Below are 20,778 nucleotides of genomic sequence, written 5' to 3' on the forward strand. Positions count from 1 at the left end.
ACGCATGGTAACAATATTCATAGATTCATAACAATATAGTGCACAGTGAGACTTATATACGGCTCCGTAGTGCGGCTGGACCACAGGTCGGTCGTGAATGAAAAATATTCAATCTATCCGACTCCAAACTCTGCCTGCACCGCCTTTTATAAAGTTGCGGGATGGCTACCTGTGAGAAATAGGTGCGGGATGGGATTTGGTACCATTTGTATACTTCATTCAGAAGCTTCTTGAAGCCTTTTTTATCCACTGTGTGGACGGGCATCGTATCTTTGGCCAAATAGTACGTTATAGCATTGGTGATTTTGTTGTGTCTCTTCGAGTTCTTGTCGTACTTTGTGCCACTAGCAAAAACACTCGCGTATAAACTGCAACAGGTTGTTTTTTTTTTGGCATAGTATCATGCACTCATCATTCGTTCTGTTTTGTTGGCCAATGAAACATGATCATTACAGCGTTTCGAGCGAGCTCTAAATCAAACACAACTAAGCCACACAGCCAACGGACGGGACGCAGCGCTTCAACAAAATAAACAAAATATTGCATACTTATCGCGACACTTTCGATATAATATTGCGCAACGTGATATCGCGATAACGATATTAAGTCGATATATCATGCACCTGTAGTGTGTACATAGCCTTCAGCGTCTCTAAAAGGGAGTTTGGAAGTCTGGAATTTTGAAAATAAAAATCATGTTACATTAGCTGCTACTAGCATAACACACCAGAATTTCCCACTGAACTGTCAGCGGTTGAGATGCATTGTGGGGAATGTGGGCCACATGTTTTTAAAAGGAAGCAGAGTATATGGAATGAAAAAGACGATATCTGTGGTGCAATGCTTAACAGCTGTAGTAGTTTTCAGAAGCATTATGTCCTTCCTTGCCAGACTACAACTCCCAGGGTTCCAGCCTGAGATCACTACTGTGGGTGAACTGACAAGCACATCAGGTTCACTCACATTAGCAACAGTGTTATTGTTGTGTATTATTTTAATGCTGTTTTGCGTGGTTGTTATAGTCTCGCACGGAAATTAATATTTTGGATTTTTCTGACAGTAACAGTTGTCAGTAATAACCTATGAATAATGGCCAAAATTATGAAACTACAACCCAAGTTGTTTAGAGCAGAATTTTCCTTTAAAAGTAGACTAGTTTCAGGTTTTCTTACTGATACATGGTTCTTTCTGTTTAATTCTTTCCCTGTAGGTTGAGTCAGCAGTACAGGCGATCCACCAGGGTCGACGGGAGGTGTTAGAAGAAGCCTGCCGCTCCTACACCCGCAAGCGCAGAGTCCTCATCCCCGAGGACCTGAAGCACATCATCGTGGACGACCAGCATGGCTTGTTGTACTGCTACGTGCCCAAAGTGGCCTGCACCAACTGGAAGCGGGTGCTCATGGTTCTGACGGGCGCCGCCGGTTCTCACCGAGACCCGCTGGCGATCCCTGCCAACGAGGCCCACATTCCGGGAAACCTCCGCACCCTGTCGGAGTACTCCACCTCACAGATCAACCAGCGCCTGCGCTCCTACCTGAAGTTCGTCTTCGTACGCGAGCCCTTCGAGCGGCTGGTGTCTGCGTACCGCAACAAATTCACACGAAGCTACAACACTGCTTTTCATAAACGATACGGCACAAAGATAGTGCAGCGGCACAGGCAGGACCCACAGCCCGAAGCTCTGGAGAGAGGAAACGACGTCTCCTTCGAGGAGTTTGTGTATTACCTCGTGGACCCGGCAACCCAGCGAGAAGAGCCATTCAACGAGCACTGGGAGCGCGTGCACTCTCTGTGCCACCCCTGCCTCATCCACTACGATGTGGTGGGTAAATACGAGACGCTGGAGCAGGACTCCAGCTACGTGTTACAGCTGGCCGGGGTGGAGGACCAGGTCAGCTTCCCCGCCTCATCCAAGAGCACCAGGACTACAGGCGACATGGCGGCTCAGTTCTTCCACAACATTAACCCCTTCTACCAGAAGAAGCTGTACAACCTCTATCGCATGGACTTCCTGCTCTTCAACTACTCAATACCAGCCTACCTCAAGTTTAGATGAGGCTGGGAGCCTAGGACATCACTCATCCACGGACCTGACTTAAACATGTGCAGCCTAGACTCTTGTAAAAGTACACTTTGTATTTTTTGAGGCCTTTTTACAGAACATTGCAAATACTGTTGAAGATGTCTCCTGATTAGAGCTCCAAAGTAAATTATTTTTTACAGACTGAAGAACTTCTGTGCACACAGAGGATACACGTAGGAGAGGGCGTTTAATCACAAGATGACAGTTGTTGCCTAAAGAAGGCAAATTATATTTTACTGTAAACAGTAATCCAGTGGATGTTGGTCACTGACTTTGAAAGTATGAAATACCATTCAACTGAAAAAAAAGTGTCATTTGCACGACAAATGTAACCTGCAGTAGCTTAATGAAAGTATTAAAATCAGACAGTGAATGTCTCCAAACGTATGTGCCTCTGATCGTAGGCCTTTTTTTTTTCCGGCAGACAACGACAACTTTTATAACTGTGACTATGTTTATTTTTTTTGTGTTGTAGAAGAGTTTTGTGTAACAATGATATTGTCTTTTATTTATTGTGTTATTGCTGACTACAAAGTCAGACAAACCAAAATAGATATATAGTTTCTCTCACAGTTTTCAAATAAATGCATTTCATCAAAAGTCTGTCTATTGGTTTGAATGTTGGATTGAATATTATTAATGTTTAGAAGTTTTGAAGGCAGCCACTCTGATACTTGACACACTGCTATACAGATATCCTTCAGAATACAGCAATCACACCTTACATTACAGTCTTTTATTTCAATGACAAATCGTGGCTGCAAGGATGTCATCTAGACGTTTTTACAAATGTGAGAGCAAAGTCCAGTCAAGCTTGGTGTCACTGTGAAAATAGGTGGTATATATGGTAAATAATTACCATCTTTGGATGCTATTTTCAGATCAGAAAGACAAGCATCTTTCTAAAAGTGCATATCAAACATTTGAAAATGTCCCATACAGACAGTGGTGCATACTAAATCATTTTTTCACAAAAATAGCACAAAGAAATATCTGTATTCTCAATACCTGGAATACAGACTAACATATGAACAGTTAAAGGACAAATCAGGTGCAAAATGAACCTAGGGGTTAATAACACGTGCTTATAACGCTAGTCTTCGGGGCATGGGAAAAGTAAAAAGAAATCGCTATTTCGAATGACGAACGCCGTGCATATATTTTAATAAACAGATATAATTCATGCATTTCCATGTAATTGCATTTCACAAACGTAATTCTTATCGACCCATTGGGAAACCACGAACCATGGGCGATTTCAAGTGACGGTTCAGCTCACGTTGCACGGCGTTTGTCGTTCGACTGGTCATGACTGTTTTCCCAAGATGGTGCCCGTCTTTATACGTGAAAGGTACAGTCTTTCTAAACCATCTTTTTAATAAACTGTGTAAGTCTGTACACTTCCAAAGTTCTCAATGCTTCGGTTTACATGTAGGGACCCTCATTATACTACCGTGGAAGTGTGGTGCTATTTTGAGCCTTGTTAGTTAGAAATAGCGATTTCTTTTTACTTTACCCGTGCCCCGACGACTAGCTTTATAAGCTAATTAGCGGTTTGCTCTAAAACTGTTCACGTTCGATTAGCATGAAAACATGTCCCAGAGAACGGTCGACTCAGTACACATGTGTTATTAACCCCTAGGTTCATTTTGCGCCGGATTTGTACAACAGGCTATATTCAGTGGCATTGTGCTGCATAAAAAGTAAAATACCAGTAGAAATTTGGCAACAGTTCTTAGGAACACTGATGAGAACTGAAGGCTTATCACGGTTTAAAGGCACAAATCTACATAAAATAAACACAATAAAATAACAGTCACCCAGACTGTGGTAATATACATTTACACTTGGTTATATATAATTATTGCCTTAATACAATCGTTTGCCATCTAACATTTAAGAGCTGACAATAGTTAACAGTGCAGTGGTTCTACAGTGGGAATAACTTGTCTCCATTTTAGATGGGTGTTGTTTCTACAGAGCCAAGCTGGGTTGTATTGAGACCAATGCATCTCAAGGGAACAGAGTACAACTATTGACCACATTTAGCTGGCAAATATGGAGACTAAAGTGCAAAATAAGTCCACATGTTCCTCACTTTATTTGTTCTTGCAGTCCCTTATCTGTGATGTTAGATTTCTGCATCACTCCTGAGCACTAAGGGACATTTTGAGCACATAAAACCTTTTTTCTCTCCAAAAACATAGGTAATATTTTGTGGAGAAAATATATAATAATGTTATTTGTGTGTTTGCTATTACCTATGTTAAAACACAAAGTAATATGATAACCTGCACCAGTTTTACTAATTTCCTCTGTAATTCTCTGCCCTCAACAGCCAAGGCATCACAATCATTAATGTAGTTTATTTTAAAATCAAAACAATCAAAGGTATGTTAACTTGTGCAGAGCTGTTGAGAGAGCATTAGAGAGGCAGTGAGCCAATGTTCAAGTGGTTTGTGAGCACACAGAGCAAGAATTCGAGAGCAAGGGCCCTATTTTAAAGATCTAAGCGCAAGGCGAGCACCGCCTGGCGCAGGTGCGTTTAGGGCGTGTACGAATTTTTGCTAGTTTAACGACAGAAAAAAGGGTCCGTGCGCCGGGCACATGGTTTAAAGGGTTGTACTTAGTGTCTTAATTAATCATAGGTGTGTTTTGGGCGTAACATCTCGTGCATGAAGTGAAAGCGTGCAAGCAGATCATTTAATACAATTTCACATTGTACTATTTTTATTTGTAATCTTTTGCTTTGTTGTTTGTTTGTGTGCTGCTGCGCGTCCCTGTGTGTGTAACAAGATAGTGTGCGCGCACTGTGCACGAGCTAAGTCGCATTTTACTAATGCGCTGTTAAAATAACAATGAAATGCTGCGTTATTGAGTTTCAGGTTTTTGTTGGTCAATGGTGCGTTCACTTCCCGCTGCCACAAGATAGCAATACGCCCAGAATGCACCTGAACACACCGCCCTGTAAGACCAGCACGCCCATGGGCGCACAGATGGGCACAGGTGCACTTTCTATTTAAACGACGTGGGCGCTGGACGGGAAATTGACAACTGCGTCGGTCTTAAACTAGCAAAGACACTTGCGTCGAGCTTTGCGCTGCACCGGGTGCATGATAGGACCCTAAATAAGTAAAACTGAGTTTAAAAATGCCCTTATATGGATAATAGCAAAATCATTTATTGAGCACAGAATTAGTTTGCTTAAACTAAATTATTCTTTGTGTAATCATTTGTCAAATACATGTGCTTGCCAAAACATATTCTTCTGTCCCATTTGGACGCTCAGTATTGAGGCACAAATATAACGCCATACTCTATATACTTTAATCCTCACCTTCCTTCCTAAATCCAAGAGTTTTGCAAGTGTCATTCAGCCACTTGCATATACTAGAGAGCAGTACACTCAGGGTGTACAGGATCATATGTCTGTGTCAAACTCCAGTCCCAGTAGAACTGACCATCGCGATCAACCTTAAGCTCAATGCCAAGAAACCAGTCCCCAACAGGTCACCCAGAGCTGTGAGGTAGGGGATGGAGAAGTTGTCTGGATCCAGTCCCCTTCGCCACAGCCATCGCACCATCAGGCTGGCCACGTAAAGCAAAATCACCACCTGGATAATGACAATGGATGGACATGTTTTAAATGAGATTGTCTGAGATTGGTGTAAAACATACACTCTTGCAAAACTCAATTTTTAAAGGAACACGCCGATTTATTGGGATTTTAGCTTATTCACTTATTGGGAGCAGTAGGCTAGTTGGAGCCGGTTACCTCCAGGATCTGTGCTAAGCTAGGCTAGTGCTGGGGGCATCAGACAGAGTTACGACACGCATGGAGATGAGAAGGGTATGTATGGACTTATCTAATTCTGGGGGATACGGGGAATAAGACAAAGTCCCAATAAGTCGGCGTGTTCCTTTAATGAAGTCTTTTTTTTTTATCAGTACGAGCAACAAAACATTTCTCGACTATGTAACCTGAAGCAAAGCTGCAGACAGGTAGCAGACGATGAAGGTGGGCGTCATGGCCGTATGGCCTCCCTGCAGGAGGTGGATGGTGTACAGGAAGAGGAGGTGACCCGGGACTACAAGAAGGACCAGGACTCTGGCTGATTTAGAGTTAACATCTAGACAAACGTAGAAAGAGAAGTAACAAGCTGTGTGTCCACTTTCGATTTTTGTCTGTACTATGCATTTTAATCATGAATGCTTTTATTTTCAAATGAATCCTCTAGTTTAAGACTATGGAGACTGTGGTAGAGATGGTTGGTGGCATCTATCTTTAACCAGTGTTACATTAGTCAAATTTACATTTCCCATAAACTCAGTTTCTTTCTGGTACAAATAAGACTTGTTGTCAAAACTTGTTTGTTTTGACAATATGGGAAATAGGCTAAACTTATTTGCATTCTTACGGAAATCATTTCCGTAATGGCTGTATGTATAGTAGCTGGAGCCAGCAGCTGGTTAGCTTAGCTTAGCATAAGACTGGAAATCAGCTAGCCTGGCTCTGTCTAAAGTTAACACCATCTGTGGCTTTAATAACAGTCAAGTGTTTGACTTGGTAATTATTTCTTGATTGATAATTCTGATGAAGGGCCTGTGCACTCCACCTTTAAATTGTGTATTTGTTCCTGTATCTGACCTGAGGAGCAGAGGGTTGCACAGGGTCCAGGACAGTTCACACCCATTATAAATGGAAGAGCTCCAGGAACGCCCCAGTAGTGGAGGTAGGTGGACATCCTGCTGGCCTGGATGGCCACCAGATTTCCGCCTACACCTACATGGACATGGAAAAGTGGAGCACTGATTAATTCCGTGATAAATATTTGATTAAACTAGTATAATACAATCAAAACAAATACACGTGCATTTCAAGATTGCAGCATAGGAGGTGGAGGATGTTTTATTGTCCGAGACCAAAAAACGAAACAAGTTCCAGCTAATAATGTTTTTTATTTTTTTATTTTGCTTTTACCTTATGTTTTAATATTTGCCCATGTGTCATCTTACAGCCATTTGAGAGGCTGATTAATCACTGTAGAATATCAGAGTACACACTCTTGGACAAAATGATTCACTCTCCAAACACTGGGTCCCAGGGGGTCTTTTTTGGGAAAGGCATGGGAAAGGCAGTTAGGGTGTTGTGCCATATTGTAACATCCATGTCAGAAACAGAATCATTTATTTGTCACTGCAGCGCATAGTGAACACAGCTGGAAAGATCATTGGGGCCCCACTCCCCTCCCTGCAAGACATATACAACACCTGCCTCACCCGAAAACGACCGTGATTGTGAGCGACGACAGCCATCCCGCACACAATCTTTTCAGCCTCCTGCCCACTGGGAGGACATATAGAAGCCTCAGTGCCCGCTCCACCAGACTAGCCAACAGCTTTATCCACTAGGCTGTCAGGAAACTGAACTCTCTCCCCTCTCTACCCCCTCTCTCTCTGCAAAAACTCTGGACTCTGAAGTTGCTGCTGTTGTATTTTTTGCACATCTTTCTGCACTACCAGACCACATCATATAAAAAAATGTTGCTGGTTGTGACATTCTTGTGTTTTTTGTCTTGTGACCTTGTCTTGTGATATTGTTGCTGTTTACTGTTTTTTAGTGTTAGGAAAAATGTCCCTATCTGTTGAGCACTACTCAGGTGGTAGAAATGTCTTGTCTTATCTGTTGTGCATTTTCTTCTTCACCGTAAGATGGTGAGAAAGCTAACTTTCGATTCCTCTGCATGCCTAGTATATGTGAAGAAATTGACAAATAAAGCTGACTTGACTTGACATTGTCTCAGCGGAATTTAAGTGCTACTCCTTCTAGTGCCTAGAAGTATACATTCATACGCACACGCCATACCCTTCCACAAACCATACCCTCACATACACATAATGAGACAGGTGCTTCTAGTGCATAGTAGTATACATTCATACACTTACTCACGCCGTGACTCACACGTTTTTTTCCAAAGATCACAGTACTGGGAAAAAGTGCAAATGCAGTGCAAAACAGGCAAGATAATCATTGAGCATGATGAAGTCCTATTTCTGTAATTGAATGTTTAGAGTTGTGATGGCTGTGGAGAAAAAAAGCTGTCCCTGAACCTGGATGTGCGGGTTCTAACAGACCTGTAATGCGTGCTTAAGGGTTTTGAAGCACATGGATCATTTAGACAAAACAGGGGTGTTTTACTCAAGTATTGTACTAAAGTACAAATTTGAACTTTCTGCTACTTTATACTTCACCGCTACATTTCAGAGGGAACTGCACTACATGTATCTGAAAGCTGTAGCTACTAGTCACTTTTACATAAAAAAACATTATACGCTCATGTGATATAGATATAGATTATGTTTTGGGGGCTTTTCCCTTTATTAGACAGTGACGGTGGATAGACAGGAAAGGGGGAGAGAGATGGGGGATGACACGTAGCAAAGGGCAGCAGGTTGGATTCGAACCCGCGCCGCTGCGAAGGACTCAGCCTACGCTCTTACTGGGTGAGCTAGAGGCCGCCCCGTCGTTATGTGGTTTTAGCCAATTAAAAATGGTTTGCTCTTCCTCTACACCTGACCACATGTTCACCTGTTCTAAATGAAAGGTGTCACCATGCCTACAGATCACATCACCCTATCAGACATCACATTACAACACCCATCACAATAACAGCAAGGACGAACAAAATAACAAAATATAAACACATTCCAAAACATTATCATCATATTACACAGCGAAAAACGCATGATGTCTGAACATAATTATGAACTAAATAAGGCAAATCTGCAAAAATGGCTTCAACACCATACTATAATCTACCCAGTAGTCTGTAAAAAGCATCTAAGGGGGCCATCCACACGGAAACGCTTTTTGGTGTAAACGCATACGAATCCTGTAAACGCACTGCCTGAAGACGCACTTTTTTGAAACCTGGTCCCAGGGTGAAAAAAATCAAAACGCCGCCCTTGCGTATTGATGACCTCTAGCCTCGACCTCTTATCCCGCGACAATGTCTCATAACAACAACAACAACAACAACACGATTCTGGTTTCCTTGCACTAGCCATTTTCGTCGTCTTCTTCTTGTGTTTGGTTTCTTCTCCTACTGTCTGTTACAGCGCGCAAGCTTTATGCGCATGCTCCGCCTCTTCTTCTCCCGTTTTTGGTGGCAGAAACAGCACCACCTATAGTCCTGGATATGAAGTAGCGTGTTGAGTCATTTACAAATGGATCCGTTTGGACGCAAATATTCTTGACACGATGCCAGGGAAGACGGGGGGAAAAAGATCGTTTTTAGTACGTGTGGACATGGCCTCAAATGGCTCCACATTGGCAAACTACAACCCTATAATGCTACATGTATTCATTAGTGATAAACACTGCATAATAAAACCTACTGTAGTAATTAAACACAATCTAAAAGAAGCCATTCTGCATAACGAGCACTTTAATTTTGATCCTTTAAGTACATTTTTCAGAAGTAAAACTTTTTAAATCTTCAGGACTTTTACTTGTAAGGGAGTATTTTTAGACTATGCTATTTCGACTTTTACTTAAGTAAAGGATCTAAATACTTCTCCCACCACTGGTTTCTGGTCAACAGGCCAAGAGGGGAGAGCGCTGAATTGGAATGCAAATGAACTTCCTGTACCGGGGGGGGGGGGGGGTAATACATGCATGAGTCTTTGGAAGCACTGAAGTTGGCAGAGATACTGTGCAAGCGGGCGCCAGTGAATGCATAGTTGGCATTCTGATCAGGCTTGTGGTATATGTAAAGACCATTGTTATTCCTCTCTACTTAGTATGCTGCTTTGTGGGCAACAAACATACAACATACGCCTCTCTGAGGTTCCTTTGACTGCTCAACTTCAGCAGCACTTTAATACCTCATGATTGACTAATCACTCAAATTTGAAGCCCTTTTAAATAATAATGGGATTAGCTGCTGGGCGCCTGCATGCTCCAACAATTCCCACATTACATCAGTTGACATTATTGATAATAATGAAGCTAATTATGAAGGTTGATTGTCATTCTTCAAAGATTAGGACTGTTGAAACCATAACCCTAAATCCCAGCTCTGTCTACTCCTTCAGGAAAACACGTCATCGCTAATTTCTTTGCTCAGAGCATGTGAACGAAATTTCACAGATTGTTTCTGCTTTAATTAAGGGGATTGTATACACAAAAATATTTATTTTAGGCAAAATCAATCAAAGGTACCATCCTATTTTCATCACTCAAGGACTCTAAAATAATGATCCTGTCTGAGAAAATGTCAACTGAGTACATGTAATCCTGCTTATATTCAATGTGATTTCCTTGCAGTGGCAGAAAAAGTATTTAGATACTTAGCTTTATCTTGGGTACAAGTAGTAATATAAGGTAGAGTACAAAAGTATTATCAGAAAAATATACTTAAAGGTTTAAAAGTGTCAGTGTTGAGAAACATGTATTTATTATATATTATATTTACCTAGTATCTATATTTATTAATTTATAAATACTTACTATTCACTCTCATGACCACTGATATGGAAGCAAATAATGACCATCAAAATTTGAATCTTATAAGCAACTCAATACCAACCATGAAGTGTGTATATGCTGCTTTTTTTATGCACTGATTATACATAATAAATGTATGGGTTAAAGTTACATGTTTTCATCTCACACTCACCATTGATGACGGGAGTGAACACTGCCATACCTTCGAAGTTTGGATTGGCTATGGTCTTATCCAGAATCAGACCGCCAATGCTGGGAAGAAGACAACATGCAACACATTAGTCTGAGTGGGACACCTGTGTAAAAATGGCTAGATTCCCTAACCTTACTGATTTATTTAAATGAAATAAACATATATATTTTAATGATGTCAAAACATGTGATCAGAGCAAGAAATGTCCTAAAGTCGCTGGACCCTCTGACAGAGAGAGTCACAGGTCGGCTCACCTGCTAATGGACATGGCCAAGATGACTGGTTGCCAGCCTGATTTTAGGATGTCGCTGACGGGTGGAGAGTGACGGGCAATAATAACCCACGCTGGGATAAGGAGCAGGAAGAAGCCACACACCGCAGGAGGCAGGTACCACATGTCTGGAGAGCAACACAGCACGAAATACATCTGTAAAAATCTTTGATTGCACTCTTCATGTAATTGGTGTTCGAATAGAAATGACACTTTTGTTTTTGTTTTTTAGAATAAGTGGTCAAACAGTGGACAAGACATCAAATAGTCTGACCATGACAGAAATGATGACAGTCTTATGATCTGTTGGCAGACTTTTGCTAAAATCATATGTGGACTATGCTGCCCTCATGTGGCTGAAATACTCCTTAAACACCAAAGATGCTGTTGCTTTGCAGTTTTTTGATCATCTTTTGCTCTTTATCTAAAACTGATTTTAATCAGGTTTCACCCTCTTTTGTCAACAAACTAGTGTCCATACATGCCACTGCTGCAGAAAAATAATGTACTGGAAGTGACTCGTGGGGCTTTCTTAGGCCGGCTGAACACTGCCTGCGTGGCGTGAGCGTGGCGTTTCTGTTGCGCATCAGTTGCGTGGCGGCTGCGTGGCGTTTTCTATGTCTTTGCACACCAGAAACGTGTCTGACGCAGCGCTGCTGCTGCTAGCCTCGTCTGGACACATGTATGTTTCCCATTCATAAAATGAAATGTTAAACATAAATATATTCTGATTTAATTACAGCAAAGACAACGTCGGCAGTATTGACGGCAAAATAGGCTACAGAATATTTCGTTCTGTATTGACAGATGCAATATTTGAAAATCGATAATTATTTATTATTATTTTTTTAAATTACATTTATATCTGCATTTATGTCAAAACCTAGAGACTTTCAAACATCAAAATGTCATTTATTAAATGTATTTGTGTCAAAATGACATATAAACATCTTTATGTATTCTATTTTGCCTGGAAACGCTTCCAACACGTTTGCGTGTCGCGTGAAAAATAGGCGTCGGTCCTATTTCTAGCATTCACGCGTTTTCGGCGCCTGACACGTTCACGCCACGCAGCCAGTGTGCAGCCGGCCTTAATGTGATGTGTGACCTCTGACCTCTGTAACAGAAGAAGAGGCTGCTGACATGAGCAAGCAAAGACAGAGTGATGAGGTCACCGAGGCTGGCAGCGATGGGTGTGGCCACATTATCTGGGTTGATGCCCACCTTCCTGGATCCAATAATCACTGCCACCATCAACAGACCTGCCAAAGCACAAGATGAAGACTTGACAAAGAAGTTAAACAACAACACATTACACTCATAAACTCTACTTCCCTGTAGGTTGTAGCCTACTATGTGTATCTTATACAGTACATTCTCAGCCATTCATTCCTCTGCAGCAGTTTGTGCCTTTGTCTGACCTAGAGACAATGCAGCGATGAAAGCAGTGGTGACGCTGCTGGCACAGAGGACAGCAGCCTGGATAACATCCACTCTCCCCCTGGTCAGACCCCCGAGGCCCACTGCTGCAACAGCTGCCAGGAAGCCCACGACTGTGGCCTGGACCTGGGGATGAAGGAGAGGGCAGAGGGATGTGAGACTTATTTATCGATCTATAGTGGGTCAAATGGGAGATTACATGTCAGATATTCTCGATACCTCCGAATTGGAATTACAAGTCAAAGGCTGACATAAACAGTTTTTTTTTTAATAAATGTAAAAATTAAATAAAAAAATTAAATTAAATTAAAACAAAACAAAAAAATATATATATATATATATTTATTTCAAAAATATATATATATATATTTCTAAAATATATATTTATTAATTTCAATTGTTTTAATAAAGCATACACACATATATACAGTATATATATATATATATATTAATTTCCTATGTATTTTACAAAGTCCGTAATATCATTGCTACTCTCTCCCTTGGCTTCCAGTGCATTTCATAAATTAGAGCTTTTATCCAATCAGATTTCCCCCTGTGCTTTCTCCAGGTGATAAAATAAAAAATATATATATATATATATATATATATATATATATATATATATATAGAGAGAGAGAGAGAGAGAGAGAGAGAGAGAGAGAGAGAGAGCTGCAGAATGTCAAGTGAATCCCTCTGCTGTTTAAGCAAATAGGGACAATGTTGTTGATTGTCATATTCTTTAGTCAATCAAATTTCGAGTTTGCCCTGTTGGGCGTATTCTTTGGCAGGCAAGAGCCTTCTAGCTGGCCCAGTGACTGTAAAACAGCTGGCCTAGTTTGCAGGGTGGTAGGGGAAGACTCATGAATATTTATTAGGGAACTCATCCCTGATTGGCTCGCCCTTACATTCTTACCCTAACCATAACCAATCCCACTCCTCTTGCCTAAACCTAACCAACTCAACCAGAGCAGGCAACGAGTACTAGCCATTCAGGGATGAGTTCCCTAATGAATATTCATGAGTCTTCCCCTACCATCCAAAAACCCCCCAAAAAAGACGGCCTAGCTAACTACGTCAGCATTTTTCGGACCAGTTAGGATAAGGTGGCCGAGAAGCAAAACTAGCTAGCATCACATAACCATAGCAGTAATGTTAGTTCATTCATGAGTCTACTAGCTATTACTGCTAGCTTTAGATTGTTGCTGACCAGTGTTAAAGATTTGAACAGTGTCAGTGGCTGCTGTGCCTTTGTGTGTGCGTGGCATGTGTGTTGCTGAGCCCCAGCAGCTTGGCTGGAGTTTGTGGGGAAGCCTGTTGATCGACGATTGTGTTATTTGTGTTTTTTCGATAGCTTTGTGGTCGTTGTATGAGTAAATGTGACCGGTTGTTGTGGTTTGTTTTTGTTTCTTTGGTTATTACATTCATTATATGATATGTGATGCAGCATCCTGCCATACTGCGTAAAGTGACGGCTTCAGTCACCGTGTATTCATGTCTCTGCAATAGTGTATTGAAACTCTCTAGTTGTTGAGCCTTGTGTTAAATCACTTTATTCCACAAGATAATGTCCTATACTGTCATGGTGAGGTTTTTCAAAGGTGGTTTCATTGCTGTAGGATAGCACTGAAGGCCTAGGTGTAAAATACACGGCCCGCCAATGTGCATTTGTAGTGTTACAAAGAAGTTTTAGCAGGCAATGGAAGAATCAGCCCAATTTTTTGATTGTGTGCTTCAATTTCTCATCATATATTCCATTTAAAAAAACATCTCCAACTTTTATTTTGTGTGCTTAATTGGCTGCGATGCATTAGCGAAGTGAGATGATGATCTTATCATGCCAGCAAAGCTTCTTGAATTACAATTGAATTGTCTTGAAGCCAGCAGAGTGATGAAGTGTGTCATTAATACAATGGAGAGTGTGCAGTGGAGCAGTGTGTCACCTGAATCAAAGCCAGATTACAGAACACCATCCTCCACTGCTGCTGAGCCTCATCCATCTGCCCTGTGTTGGCCTGTGGATGGAAACAGGTTCACGTAATCACATTTCTCAATTACATATAAGTTGTTCTACTTACTCGTTCTACTACTCTACTTGTCAACATCATGTCAGAATTACCCTGACAAATGATCTGACTGGTCGACAGTGTGCATAGCTAATGAGTAATAATTATCACTCAGGCTGCAGTAAGGAAGTTGCTCGCTAAGTGACTGATAATGATTTATTATTAGCGATTGGATGCTGAAATTACGGCATTTGCTCGCCAAAGCATATGGTTCTCTGTATTTTGTGTGGAACTGGCTTTACAATTAGCTGGTGTTAGGAAGCTGGGAGACAGCATGGTACCATCACATTTTTAAAAATATTGTGTCAAGTGTGTGTGTCACATTTCCTACTATTAAAAGGTGCAGTAGGTAAGACTTATAAAACTAACTTTCTGTCATAGTTCCAGTAGAACTACATGAAGCAGGTAATAAATAAAAAAAAATCCTTCTCCTCTAGCACCACCTACAGCCTGTAGTGCGATTTGCAAAAATCCACAGCTCCCTGTTCAGATGCACCAATCAGAGCCAGGGGGGTGTCTAACTGCGTGTCAATCACTGCTCAGGCACACGCATTCATTCTCCCTTGTGGGGGGAGGGGCTTAGGAGTTGTCGATATTCAAATTGTTGGGCTAAGTCCTAGATCTTCGCAATCCTACCTACAGCACCTTTAACAAACCAAAAAAAAGTATTCAATATTATAGTTCTTATCATTTAAAACAATTGTCATCATCTCTTTTTTAGCGTGTGTGTGTGTGTGTGTGTGTGTGTGTGTGTGTGTGTGTGTGTATATATGTGTTCTGTATGCATGTGAGTGTGTTTCCACTCACTGCTGTTGACAGCCTGGATGCCAATGTCATCTCCAGATTCCCCTTGAGCCCCACCAGGGCTGGCACCAGGATGAACACCTCGGAGAGCTCCTTGAACACATCCCAGTGCTGAAAAACACCACCAGGGTTTTTTTTAATACAATACAATACAAGAAATATTTTTGATGCAGACATTTAGCTACATTTAGACATTTAGCTAGCTAGTATTTACTGGAAACATGTTCTGAACATACTGTATAATCACCTTTTAAGTTTAATTTGCAAATGTCGTGTTTCTGGTCATTTCATTTTTTTTTTTTTTTATCTCGAACAATCAACAACAAAAATTGAAACCACAAAATTAAAATACAAAAATTTGAATTTACCAAAGACCAAAAAAAGAATAATAAAAAAGGATAAGTTTGAAACGGAGCAGGCGGAAGCATACAGCTTATTAGGTCCCGCCCCTACTTCACAATATCATATTATTACAAAACAAATAGATATGCAAATACAGCATACAATCTTTCAGGTCTTACAATAACTTATAACAATATACAACAATATCTTTACATTACAGTTCCATTCCTGTCTTTCGGTCTATTCTAAGTATTGATTTCTTTAATCTATTTTTGAACTGAATGATATTATGGCTCTGTTTGATGTCATTGTTCAGTCCATTCCATAAGGTCGCCCCACAAACTGAAACACACATGCTTTTAACAGCAGTTTGCACAAGAGGTTGTTTAAACATCAATGTAAGTCCAAAATTCATTCTCCATAAGCTCTGTTTTTGTACTCCACCAACTCCTGAGTGAAATATCTGACTCTTAGCTGCTAAATGCTTCACTATGTTCACCAGCTGGTCTCAAACTGGGTCTGCAGTTTGGTGCTGAGCATGTAGTGTAATGTGGGTTTTAGGAGCTTTTTCTCTGAAAAAACAGCTGCCTAATGCGAAAAATAATGACATGAGAGTGGTGAGCTTATTGTATGAAGCACATTGTGCTACATTTTTATGTATGAAAAGTGCTATATAAATAAAGTCTGATTGATTGATTGATTGATAGTCATGAATATTTATGTTATCGAGGAAAAAACTTTAAACATGCTCCAAATGATTAATCATGTTTCTTACTGCCTCTCACAAGCAGCAGTGAATTTAAGGCGCTGACACACCAACCGGATTATCGGCCGTCGGACAGTCTGGCGAGGTCGGTGACTCGAGTCTGTTCGGTGTGTTCCGTGCCGTCGTCAGTAGGAGGAGCCGTCAGCTTTAATTTGGGCCGATTTGACTTGTTGAATCAGACTCAATGACCGATCTGATTGGTGGAGTGCTAGCCCTTGACTAGTGAATCAGTGCACTTATGTTAAAACACTTATCGGAAATGATGAGCGGGATGAGAGTGCCTCTTAAAATCTGACGAAAATCTTTTAAACTGACCTTTGTCGATCTATAATGAAGACAGATTCAGCAACTGCACGGACTATTTCTCGCTTAAAATGTTTTAAGAAACAGGTTTTGGTGAACTGTTTTCGTAAAATACGAGATCGTATTCCGAACGAGCTGCCATTATGGGAGAAGCCAGATCCACGTGACGTGTTCGTCATATCCGGTTTTCATTTTTTGGGTGACAATACAGATTAGCGCCGCCTGCTGTTATGGAGACGTATTACGTCTTGCGCACACGCAAAACGTACGCTCAAGTCGGCGTCGCTTCGGTGTGTTCTGAGGCACTTTTTGGACCTCGGGGAGCCGACTGATCAGTCCGACTGCCTTTTCTGCCGACGGTTGGCCGTCGTGTTGGTGTGTCATTCTGAATTGTTTGACCAGTGAGTGTTAATTGATTTGATAAGTGCCTGTATTTCCATGTCCTGTCTCCCATGAAACTTGATCTGTCAGCTCTGGCTGACCTGCTGCATAATTCAGGGTGTCAGTCATGTCATGCTGGTTCGGTATTTACAAGAGATTAAACAGGGAGAGAGTTATTAGGTGACTCTGTGTCTGATATTGCTGTCTGCCTGGCTGTGTCCTATCTGTTCTGTTGTTTGTCTGCACAGTTACAGTGCCAGTTATGCTCTCTCTGTATATGAAAAGGCCAGATATTATGTAATTATGTTGTAATTCTTCTCTATCATAGTTTTTAACCCAAGGTTGCTTGAAAGATTACCTAATTGTATTTTTTTTTTTCATTTCTCAAGTGCTTTTTGTATTGATGTAGTGATAACCCTAACTATTAGACTACAGATCACCTGTCATATTGATTGTTTCGAATCAAATGTATCTGTCTTGTATCTGTCTTGCGCATTAACAACAATAGATTAAAAACATAAAAATAAAAATGGCAGTACAATCATGTAATCTCACACCCACAGACACAGTTTGGAGCATTGTTTGTTTCATACTTGCACTACATCCATGACTATCCCAGCCGCCACCATGCCCAGGCCGGACAACAGGTACGGCAGAAGGATCTGGGCGGCGATGATCCAAGAGCTCTCCGGCAGTAAGCCGTGGGCCAAGCGGGTCACTTTGCACGTGAAGCCCCTCAGCTTCTTCCCTCGGAAACGCAGCTCCAGATAAAGATGGGTCACCACCATGGCTGATCCCTGTTAACTCATCCCTGCCAGGTTGTAGTGTTGGTAGGGAAGGACACCGCAAAAATCCACTTCCAATCTTTTGGCTTAATCAGTCAAGCTGATTTGAGAAGGATGTTCCTTTGGAAATTATCCATTTTGACAGATGGAACACTAACTGGATTTCCTGTTTTGACAGTTCCTGTCAGTCCCAAGTTGTCTTCAACCTGACCCAGGCTCTTTCAAAAATCACATGCGATTGTTCTTTGCTTAAAAAACTGGTTTCTTTAAAGTAGTTTTGCAAATAAATGTGACAGGTGGACTAAGCAAGCCTGTTTTTGCCCTTCACCTGTCACTCCAGCACTGGTAGGGCAGCAACACAAAGTACTTTTGCAGATGGTGGACTAGTCGGAGGAAGCTGCTTTTATCCACTTAAACAGAGCACACACACATATTTAGACACACACACACACACACACACACACACAAGGGTCCACTTGACAGCAGGTCTGTGAGGCCTCTGTTGGCACTCTGCTACTGACAGACCTCCACACACACACACATGCACACACACTGTCCCTCCTCATGCCTCACTCTTTAGCAGCCGGACGGCCGAGGTGGACCGCTGGAAGCCCGGTCTCTTACGGGGCCTGAAGAGTGTCCAGGTCTTGTGGGACAAGGACATCCAGAAAGCCAGCATTTTCTTTTCAGCCCTCCTGTGCTGCCGCTCCTTCTCCTCCTTTTCCCTCCACAGCTCCCTCTCTTTCTCCTCGCCACCGCGCTGATGCTCTGCGTGAGCTTGATCACTCTTCTTCATTTTAATCAGGGGAATGCCGGGATGTTCGTCCAAGGCTGCGAGCTGTGTGAAGGGACACTGATGGACAGTGTGATGTCTAAGGATTGTCTGACGAAACAAGTCGACTGTCGTTGCCAGGTCTTCCCTCTGATTCCAGACAGATAGACGTCCTGACGCTCTGTTGTGGAGGGAGGGACAAGACGGGAGGACAGTGTGTGTGTGTGTGTGTGTGTGTGTGTGTGTGTGTGTGTGTGAGGAGGGGATGCTGGAGATGTCTGTGAATAAGCAAGGTGACCAGACTCTATCAGGACTCTTCTATCTTCAGTTCTCCATCCTTTCTCCTGGTTTCTATTTAGATCATTTCAGAGAATACTGCATCATGCTCTCCCCCTCTTTGATGGCTCCTCTTTTCCCTGCTCTCGATGTCCTCACTAGAAGTGGGTGACGCAATCTGAGTAGCAGCAGGTGCTGTACCTGTCACCAACACGTTGTGCTGCTGCTGCTGCTGCTGCTGCTGCTGCTGCCTGGAAAGGACACAGTGTATCCTCTTTGGTTGGAGGACAACACGCAGGCTGCCACTAACTGTCATCCGCTGGACTTCTTCAGTCTGTCAGAGTTTATTACGTCACTCAATTGTCTGTTTTACATAAATATTTGCCAAAGTCTGGCACAGAGATTCAAATCAATAGTCTCTACATACACCTAAAGTGCTATTTAGGCATAAAAGAAAGACAGAAATAAAATAAGTTCTGACAATCTCATTTTAGTTTTTGTATATTATGTAACATAAGCCATTACAGAATACTTGGTAAGACCATGTCCACACACACACACCCACACACAACAGGTGACAATCATTGTTGTTGCAAAATACTCTTTGCGTACACACACACACACACACACACACACACGTTTCACAATCTTTGTGGGGACCCGTCATTGACATAATGCATTCCCTAACCCCTTACCCTAACCTTAACCATCACAACTAAATGCCTAACTTTAACCCTCACCCTCATCCTAACCAGAACCTAATCCTATCCCTAATCCTAAAACCAAGTCTTAACCCTCAAACAGACCTTTAAAGTTGTGGGGTCCAGCATTTTGGCTCCACAAAGCTGTCCGGACCCCACAAGTATACTGTATTCCACGAATATAGTTAAACAAGAACACACACACACACACACACACACACACACACACACACACACACACACACACACACACAGTACAGTGACTCAGCTGAAAAGTGTCCTTGAGACATGACTTTGAATGGGTGCTCTGTTGTCTGCAGCCCCCCCTTCTGACTTCTGGCTGTAATTTGAACTGTGAAGCAATAGCTGCTAAAGATTGACTTGTAATGGGAGGTATATGGTGGTTGCACACATAAATCAACAAGTCAAATCCCTCAGTGGCAATGTATCATATTTTGGAAAACTGACAGTTAAAAAAACAAAAAACACAGGGTGAGAGGGGGATGACATGCAGGCAGAATCTGAACTAGTCCTAACAGCTTTTACCTTGTATTGGCCTCTTTCCAAATACAGTAGCTACAGCTTCTGTCCACAGTCTCAATGTCACTGATGATTCACTGCAGCTCAACCTTAAAGCTGGAGTGCAGAACTTCTGTCTCCCCCATCTGGCAGTGAGAGTAACGTGCAGTGCTCTGGTATATCTCCCCCCTCCTTCCCTGTCAAGGTATTGGGTAATACTTAACGCATCATCTGTGTCTGTCTGTCTGTCTGTGTGTGTGTGTGTGTGTGTGTGTGTGTGTGTGTGTGTGTGTGTGTGTGTGTGTGTGTGTGTGTGTGTGTGTGTGAGATTCAGTTAATTCACAACTACAGTACACATGTTGCCAATGTGTCTCCTTCACCTTGTTTCCTAGTTTATTTATATTGCATACTATCCTTAAATTAACTTGCATGTGTAGCTGTACCTTGCTGCCAAGACCTGTAAATGAGTTCCCATGGGACAGGGTCACTTTTTATGTCACTGTAACCTCCACACACACACACACACACACTCCACTCGCCAGCTCACAGCTCAGTCCATTCAGAGAGAGA

General features: G+C 41.9%; 2 protein-coding genes across 2 annotated transcripts in view; one reads left to right on the forward strand and one right to left on the reverse strand.

Annotated features, from left to right (window-relative positions):
• The window catches only part of LOC144516431 (carbohydrate sulfotransferase 11-like), a 35,538-nt gene extending 32,861 nt beyond the window's left edge, over positions 1 to 2,677 (forward strand). The window contains exon 3 of the mRNA XM_078247692.1: positions 1,211 to 2,677. Coding sequence (XP_078103818.1) covers positions 1,211 to 2,056 — 846 coding nt within the window. The 3' untranslated portion in view covers positions 2,057 to 2,677. The remainder of the gene's footprint in view (positions 1 to 1,210) is intronic.
• Positions 2,519 to 19,213, reverse strand: LOC144516430 (solute carrier family 41 member 1-like). The gene is made up of 10 exons (XM_078247691.1): positions 17,749 to 19,213; positions 15,367 to 15,474; positions 14,437 to 14,508; positions 12,478 to 12,622; positions 12,172 to 12,318; positions 11,040 to 11,184; positions 10,765 to 10,844; positions 6,732 to 6,866; positions 6,065 to 6,213; positions 2,519 to 5,697 (listed from the first exon to the last, which is right to left on the reverse strand). The coding sequence occupies exons 1-10, from the start codon at positions 17,941 to 17,943 to the stop codon at positions 5,518 to 5,520; spliced, it is 1,356 nt and encodes a 451-aa protein (XP_078103817.1). The 5' UTR covers positions 17,944 to 19,213; the 3' UTR covers positions 2,519 to 5,517.
• Positions 19,214 to 20,778: the final 1,565 nt, after the last annotated feature.

This window comes from Sander vitreus, chromosome 4 (assembly GCF_031162955.1).
Source record: "Sander vitreus isolate 19-12246 chromosome 4, sanVit1, whole genome shotgun sequence".
In the NCBI taxonomy this organism is placed as follows: domain Eukaryota; kingdom Metazoa; phylum Chordata; class Actinopteri; order Perciformes; family Percidae; genus Sander; species Sander vitreus.

Excerpts from the sequence above, each read along its gene's own strand:
- LOC144516430 (XM_078247691.1), bottom strand. The coding sequence starts at position 17,943 with ATGGTGGTGACCCATCTTTATCTGGAGCTGCGTTTCCGAGGGAAGAAG. Across the intron at positions 15,475-17,748 it reads TAGTCATGGATGTAGTGCAA|CACTGGGATGTGTTCAAGGA; the intron begins GTATGAAACAAA and ends GGTGTTTTTCAG. Across the intron at positions 5,698-6,064 it reads TGTCTGCAGCTTTGCTTCAG|GTGGTGATTTTGCTTTACGT; the intron begins GTTACATAGTCG and ends GTCATTATCCAG.